The sequence below is a fragment of the Pomacea canaliculata genome, linkage group LG2 (assembly GCF_003073045.1).
Source record: "Pomacea canaliculata isolate SZHN2017 linkage group LG2, ASM307304v1, whole genome shotgun sequence".
Lineage (NCBI taxonomy): Eukaryota > Metazoa > Mollusca > Gastropoda > Architaenioglossa > Ampullariidae > Pomacea > Pomacea canaliculata.
The window spans coordinates 9947220-9955636 of record NC_037591.1 but is presented as its reverse complement, the minus strand read 5'-3'; the positions used below and the strand labels follow the sequence as shown (position 1 = coordinate 9955636).

The 8417-nt window shown below is 38.4% G+C and overlaps 1 protein-coding gene across 1 annotated transcript; it reads right to left on the bottom strand.

Moving 5' to 3' along the window:
• Window positions 1-1406: 1406 nt before the first annotated feature.
• LOC112557612 (GTPase IMAP family member 4-like) lies at window positions 1407-5684 on the bottom strand. Its single transcript, XM_025227584.1, has 6 exons — window positions 5484-5684; window positions 4703-4869; window positions 4321-4461; window positions 3208-3313; window positions 2771-2928; window positions 1407-2472 (listed from the first exon to the last, which is right to left on the bottom strand). The coding sequence occupies exons 2-6, from the start codon at window positions 4865-4867 to the stop codon at window positions 2185-2187; spliced, it is 858 nt and encodes a 285-aa protein (XP_025083369.1). The 5' UTR covers window positions 4868-4869; window positions 5484-5684; the 3' UTR covers window positions 1407-2184.
• Between the last annotated feature and the right edge of the window lie 2733 nt (window positions 5685-8417).

Here is an 8417-nt window from a genome sequence, read left to right as displayed (position 1 = left end):
GTGCAGGTAAGTAGACTTCATTGACGTGACCTGCTTAAATATTTTTTCTCTTTTTTTTAAAATCTTAAGCGCTCCAATTTCGTGTGCAGTAGTGTATGCAAAACCACTTTATCCTGTGTGCCCAGGATTTCTTTGGTGTGAAGTCAACCGTGAACGCGAAAAACATCTTGTTTCCAGCAAGAAATATTTCATGTTTGGCTTCTCTACCTCTACTCATCGACACCAGGCTGCTCTGGTTTGTAGGAGCATCAAGGCAAAGCACTTCACTTCTACTAAAGCTTTTCCTTCATATTATAAATCATTTTATCCTCAGTATATTCATTAACACCTCAAAATTAAGACATTTGTGAAGGGTGTGTGCGTTTGATAATTTAAAATTATATAAGATGTGGTTACTAGCTATTCTAGACTGAAGATAGAGAGGGCCGAAATAATAATGTAGAAGAAGTAATTACTAGTGTTATCTGTATGGCTGCATGTATCTTAATGTTTGATTTTGTTGCTGCGCAAAATTAGAAATAAACTTTAAATTTGAAAATGGGTTCTAATTACGAAAATTTGACAACAATTTCGATTATCGGTAAAACCAGAAATAGCAACAGTTCACTGGGTGACAGCATCCTCGGACATTTAATGTTGGGACTGGAATGTGTACAACGGTATCCACGGCAACAAAATCATCAGTCAGGAATGGCAGGACTAAAGAAAGATTGGTCACCACTAGTTACCAAGTTTTCATTCCAGTAGTAACTTTCATCGTTCACATTTTACCGTTGCTTTTTTGGGAAATAAATTGAGATAAAATATTGCTTCTCCAGTGCATGAAAAATAGCTTTTACTCTGTGAACTCACTTCTTATCACCTGCCTAACCACATAATAATTAATTAAATTCGACATTATTTTAAAATTTTAAGTATTGCATGTTTCACAAACGTATACGGGAAGATAAAAAGATGTGTGCTCTATTGGATGATTAGTTGTAGAGGTCTTAATACTTTAATAGGCAGAATAAAATACACCTTTTTAAACATGCAATGAACAAAGCATCTATATGTATGTGTGAATTAAGTTGTGAACGCTTTTGTGTGTGTATTCTTTCAACTGTAATGAAAAAACAAAAAAACTCGTCTGATGCTTGATGACCATTACATTTTTTTCATGCATGTATCGGTGATATAAGTATGTATGTGTTGGCATTATTTTTAGATATATATATATTATTTTTCTATTTCCTTCTGTGTGTCTTTGTCTCATTTAAACTCTTTTTTGCGTAGATATCTCTGTGTGCGTGTGTGTGTGTGTGTGTGTGAGAGAGAGAGAGAAGGGGAGAAATACAGAGAGTGAACTTTGAGGTTTTTGAGTTATTAATAAAAAAAACTAACAAAGTTAAAATTCACAAAGTCATTTTAATCACAACCTTAAGGTAAAGAAATCAAACTCGACCTTTATGACTCTCAATGCATCCAAATAAACAAAAGATTAGGGTTTTTGTAACCTAATGAAACTTTACAATGTATAATAATTAGAAACATTTTTATGAAGAAACTATTAGTTATTTCTTTATCTACATCTGCAAACGTTTTTGAAACGATTGTTACAAGTTCTTAGGAAAAAATCGTAAAGAGTTCAGTTACTCTGTATGACTACATTTTTATTTGAGGCTAAAATGGGGGCATAATTATTCAAGTCAATTAATACCTATTCAGAGACTACATCATTAACTGTACCATCCACCTTGAGCAAAAGGTAGACCTCCTGTATTTTCCATCAGACCCTGTAACAAACTGTCAGTCTGACATTGCGCATAAAAGTGCACACACCACGTGACCATTGAGGAAGATCTTTAACTCACAATTCCTTAACTCTACCAAACATTAATTTTATAGCAAGATAAGGTGTCCATTATGTTTGTTTGTAAGTTTTTGTGCTGATCAGCTAATGGAGGCGACAATTCAACCGCTGCCTGCTACCATTTTAGGTGCGTTCGCAACAAATGAATATTGACTGAGAAATTGCAATCTTTCAATATAGTTTTTAATATAGACAATGGGTTAATCTTTTGAAGCGTCTCGTGATTTGTTTCCCTACATTTATTAGTTCGGCCATGAAAGTACAATTTATTAGTGTGTTTTCTTTATAGCTATGGAAACTACACCCTACAAATGGTTCTTTCTTTGTGACTTCTACATCACAGAACACTTGTTAGTCAAGGCTCCTGCGATAGATATTCCCACACCGAGGACGGTGGGCAAGATAGGGAGTATGTAGTTCTTTGCTATGTCCTTCAGTGTACTGAAGAATCCGGGCTCCTCCGTCTCCTCAACAATCGCTTGTCTAGTTTCTCTGACAGCCTCATTGTCTGACAGATGCTGAGCTCTCTTGCGGCGAGCAATAATTGACTGCACTTTCTTGTTGTACTCAGCAAGCATCTTGTTCGTGAAATACTCCCCGTTGTTTCTTCTCACCACATCCTAACACAAAGAAAAAGAACTATCTTGGATTAAGGGCAGTGTGAGTTTGCTTTTAAATAAACTTTTCTTTTTCTTCGCTACTTGAGGATTATTCTTTTTCTTACGAAGTTGTGAAACCACAAGTCTTTTTTAAACATTATCGATTTTTTTTCTTCTCTGGGGATCTTTGTTTCGATTGATGAATAAAAAAGACACAGACGAAACAACATCTTAAAGATCAAGCACGACACAGTCTAAAGGATATTCAGAGTAAGCACGATTCTACTCATGGAGTTCATTAGTAAGACAATAAACTCACTTGAATCTTACTTAACACGACCTTTGCGTGTTCTCGTCTCGTCTCAAACGTCCCAGTGTTGGATACAATGCAGTAACGGTTGTTGGCATCACGCACAACTTCCTTCAGATTTTCCGGAGCTTTACTTAATTGTTCTTTTAGAGCCACCTGCATGCCATCTGGTAATATGACAAATAGTTATAGAGCTGTTTTACAATAAGCATAAAAATAAAAATCAATAATTATAATGTGTAAACTCTTTATGATTTATTTGAATATGAAGCGTGGTCGAAACGTCACAGGCAGATGGTGGAAATGAAAAATCACTATAAACTGTTAAGAAGTTAAGGGAGAGAAAAAATCTATTGAAGCTTTTCTTTTACAGGAACGAGCAGATGATGACTTCTGTCACTCGTGTGTAAGCTGTATACAGTACCACTGAGTATCTAGACACTTACTGATGTCGTCTGCAAGCCCATCGCCGCCAGTGAAGACGATCATGAGGTGGCGGCGGACACACTCACCAAACAAAGCCTGTAGTGTCTTCACAGCTTCATACTCCTCCTGTCCACACACAACGAACACAAACCACCCCCCCCCCCAGAAAACATAAACTCTGACACTTTGTTCAAGACACAATGGTAGATGTGGACAAACGTTACGTCATGAGTTTGGCTGACCTCGTGGTTGTCATGGTGATAGGTATGCGTGTATCTCTAGAAGGGACGGAACGTTTTCACTCATAATGGAAGAACGCGTATCTTACACGGAGTTTTTTTTACCCATTTATAAGAATCTAATGTCCCCACGTGACCTTAATAAGTCTTCTTAACTGGCCACAACTGCGGATATACACCTGTACATGCATTTCAATCCATTTTTAGAACTTCTCATGGGTCGTGCATTGTAGGTGTTGCTAACACGAAGCGATCCAAATAATTCAGATTTTTAAATGTCTTACGTTATTAATTATTTATTTAGTAAGCACTAGGTTATATGGAGTATCTCTTTTTTAAAGGTCTTTCTAAAACTGATCTGGTTGTGTTCGTAATATTAGTTGTCATATGTTTAAAAAGAGGAGGACTGTTTTTTAAGCCTTCTATCTCAGACTCATATCTCATACACGCACGCTGAGCAGAGAGGCTTGAAACTTCAAAATACAAGACAATGCTGTCAAATTTGCCAGGATATGTAAAACCTTGACGAAACTGTAACCCCTGACTGGTTGGTTGAGTCGAAAAATGTTTTCACCATGATTTTGCACCATGGGTAGGTTTAAAATGAATATAAATGGAAATAAGACTAGAGGTTTTTTTTTTTGTTTTTTGTTTTGTTTTGTTTTGTTTTTTGTTTTTTGTTTTTTTTTTGGAAAAATCTGTGTTTAGCCCTGTGACACAGTCACATTGAAAGGGAAAGGAGTTTATCCCAAGGCGACATGTCAACCAACGATATTTGACCATAGTGCACCCTTCTCTACAACGTCTAGCATACGGCAGTGTGTAAGCTTTCATTTATCGTGGATGACGTATACAGAGTTAAAAAAGAAAACGTTTTTAGTCAAGGCTGCTAACCTTGGTAAAGCGTTCATTGCCTTTAAGGACGATGATGACAACGTGAGGCCCTGGACAGGCCACAGCCACGGACTTGCCGACTTCAAGCAGAACGTCTTCCTCGCTGCGATGAGTGTCACACAGTCCAGGTGTGTCTGTCACCTGTATCAGGATATACAGTACACACTGACGAAACCTGGACCTGTTCATAGCTCAAGTCTCTACGATATACTAATCTAACCAAAAATAGGCAGTTTTTGTTCCTATAATAATAATCATAATCAACATCATCATCATCATTGACTCCATGGAAAAAGGAATAAACTAGCAAACGACTTTCACATCTATATGGCACTGTACTGTGATGGTATTGTCACTGGCTACACCTGAGCAATATACTCACACTCAGGGTAATTCCATCTACTGTAGCTTCAGCCCACTGACATTTTACTGTACCGGAGCTCACACCTCTGGCAGGAGCAAACGCTTGACGACCCAGCAGTGTGTTTCCTAGAGAACTTTTTCCAGATCCGGTCTTGCCCAGTAGTACAACCCGTAATTCCTCCATTTCTGTACACAATGGGATTAAAATGGAAGAGTCAGCTTCTCACAGGAGTGTAAAATTGAGCGAGCGCAGACTTTTCATTTGTAACATGCACATGCAGATTTACATACAATGCTGATAATTGAACTCGGTGGCTTAAAAGGATGCTCGGCTTTTTGTGTGGAGGGAACAATTTTCATTCTAACAATGAGCGAAGTTTACAATCTTTCTTCCTATCATTTTGAGGGCACATCTGCCCCCTTGTTCCTCCGCCACTAAATTTGTAAGCACACATTTGCTTAGACTCATCTTATTGTAGCTACATCCACGCAGAGGCACATTAGTGTCGAATTTAAAAAACACACATTAACAAAAGTGTCACTAAGATGGTTTATGGTATAGCAAAGAAATTTGTTATGAAGTTAAAATTTGAAAAGCCAATAAATATTCTCTCTTAATCTACCAACATAATTCATAAAGTTTCTGATGTTACCATCTGGGACACAGAAGACAGAAAACGTAGCATTAATTGCAAAGTAAAATATTTTGAAGCAGACACAGAATACTGTTAGACAACAAACAAGGCAACATCAACATACTATCTGGAGATTGATTTCTAGATAAAACGATTATTTCTTACCGTCAGCGTTCGGCCAATGCTGTCACGCGACAAGCTCTACACCCAGTTATCAGACCTACAGTTTAGTCAGCATGTCTTGTTTGCGGGTGTCGTAATCCCAGTTTTTCGGAAATTTATTAACGGTAGGGCGATCTGGTTGTGTGTGCAGATGAATACACTTGATTGACGTGACCTGCTCAACGTTCCTGTCTTCTATGTAGACTTGTTTGCAGGAAATAACCACACTAGCGTTTTTTTTTTCTTTGTTGGCACCAGACTTGTCTAAACACGCAAAGGTTCGTAGGAAGATCAACACAAAGCACTTCGTTTCTACAAACATTTCTTCTTAATATTATACATCATATCGCCCTCAATATATTCACTGACACATCGAAATTTAGACATTTGTTAATTGTGTATACACTTGCTAATTTAGGATTGTGTAGCATGTGGTTTATTTTTGCTTTTCTAGTTAACCCTCCTAAAGGTACAAGACAACCATGTGTCATGAAGGTACAGAAACACTGAAAGGGTCGCAAGGGTAAAATTCACAAGAATAATGTATATTGAATTACTTATTAGTGTTATCTGTATGACTGCATGTATCTTAATGTTTATTTTGGTTGTTGCGCAGAATCTGAACAAGAAAATGAGTTCGAACCACGTACATTCGACAAGAATTTTGATCATCAGTTAAACTGGAAATGGCAAAAGTTCACTCGGGATTTTATCTATTTGGTTGGCTGGCTGGCTGGTTGGTTAGAGAATTTCATGTTTATAGATTGCTACGCTCTAAATATAACACTTTATTTCCATCTCTAGTATGATATGCATGTGATTGTTTGTGTGCCCGTTTCGACCTTACTAATGCAATCCGACACACGCGTTTCCAGTCATTTGAACATTTAATCATACATTTTACCGTTACTACGCTTGTTCTAAGCAACCAGTACCACACGTTCGCTGAAATTCAAGCGGAAGTGAAGAAGTGGAAGGGTGACCCCGAGACGACCCCAGACGCCGTTCTGCTGGCTGTTCGCTGTGATGTTCGCTACACGGCCGAGGAGTTCGCCATCTATCGGCAAGTGAAGGAGATATGGGGTCACGACCTTTGTCAGCAGCTTGTGGTGGTCTTCAACTTTGGAGACCGGCAAGACCGTGACCTTGGTGAGGAGCTCAGGACTGTTTGTCACGAACTGAAAAGCGTGTTGGACACCTTGAGTGGAGATGTTCCACTATTTACTATCTATTATCTTGTGTTGAACTACTTCATTGTCTGTCGGTTGTTTACATCTGTTGTCAAGATAAGTTTGATGTATCATCTCGACTAGTCAATTACTACTTTTATTAGTAAATATAAGAAGTTGGTCAAAACCAACATTTAGGTAACTGTGAGGCCCTATATTGATAACGATAAGACGTCTACTACTACTACTATTATAATAATAATTATGTATGTGTGTATATTTTTATGTGTGTATATTTGTATGTATATGTGTGTGACAGAGAAAGGGAAAGAGAGGAATAGTGAGAGCACTGTGATGGCGAATAAATATGACATGGTGTCCACTGATATAGTGTGCTCGTCTAGAGTCATATAAACACCGCACCTTGATTGGGGGGAGCCTCGTTCTGGAACCAGCAACATTTTTATTACTACTAACCCTTAATTCTCTTTCACACCCATCATCAGTCCTGTCTCTTTGCTCTGACCTCCCTCTGAACGTCAAACCGTCTCCTTAACCTTAACATTCAGATAACAGCACACATCACTTGTTGCTTCAAACATCGAGACAAGCAGTCAGTGATGTCGTATCTCAGAGTATCACAACATCTGTACATTGATGACAGCAGCTGGTGCTTGGTCTGTAAACTTGGTGCAGGATTTCAGTTTGCATTCGTTGTCGATAAGAAACATTTGACATCGCTGTGTCACTGATGTTTTTACAGTTGTTCGTCTGCCCACTGACATGTATCTGTGTCTTTTGTTAATCTGTTGTACTGCATTGTCGACATTTCCTGGCGTGTTGTGTAGTTAGGGGGGACACTTCCTTTCAACAGGTTAGTGTACTGAAATAGTGAATGCCGGAGCGCGAGACAGAAATTCTTTCGCACACCACAAGATGTTTATAAAAAAAAAAAACGATTGCTGGAGCATTGCAACCAATGGAAATTTCTCAGAAATGAGGTCGACACCAATTTTTTTTTCAGACAAATAAATGTTTTGGCTAAAGCCCAACACTCTAGGACTGTGTGATTATAATGGAGTGGGTGTGTAAAGTGCAGGCTGCTAAAGTGTGAGAGAGGGTGGTGGTAGATGTGGAATAACCGTATACCAGACATAAGGAAAGGCAAGAATAAAACTCACTCACATGGTCTCTCTCCACCATGTAAGTTGATATTTTCTACTCTTCCTTATACCAAAGTCTAAATTTATTCCACTTAGACTACAGCCGATGTTCTGTCATTTCCTTCACAACCTCCCTGTGTATCTGTGTCACGTGGTGTGTTATGTGTAGTTGTTTTTAGTTCGTGTAAACACAAATGATCTTGTGTCCTCATCAGCAGACCTCAGACATCACGTGTTTCTACAAGGATGCAACTACACTGACAGGTCGCTACTACAGGCTACAGACACTTGCCAACAGGAAACGCTCTCAAGCTCTCGTGTAAACAAACTCACTCACACAGCTCTGTGTAGGTCTTTGTCATTTGTAACGGAAAGTGAGTGAGTATCAATAAACATCTTTATTCGTGATGCGTTATAATCAAGGTAGATGTGATGGACAGGTAGCCGGAGTACACGGAGTAGTTTAGCCCATTTCTGCCGCAGATTTTTCTGACTGTTTTTATTGTCAACCTTCAATCTACCACCTCATGTGTAAAAGTATAACAAATTTTCTGTGGTTGTCATTAATGATGGTCATCTGCCACTGCACCTATTGAAAACGTTTA

What these genes read in the sequence shown, in the direction of transcription:
- LOC112557612 (XM_025227584.1), bottom strand. Translation starts at nt 4,867, where the DNA reads ATGGAGGAATTACGGGTTGTACTACTGGGCAAGACCGGATCTGGAAAA. An exon ending in TGGGCTTGCAGACGACATCA is followed by an intron (nt 2,929 to 3,207) that starts GTAAGTGTCTAG and finishes TCATATTACCAG; the next exon opens with ATGGCATGCAGGTGGCTCTA. An exon ending in TCGTGTTAAGTAAGATTCAA is followed by an intron (nt 2,473 to 2,770) that starts GTGAGTTTATTG and finishes TCTTTGTGTTAG; the next exon opens with GATGTGGTGAGAAGAAACAA.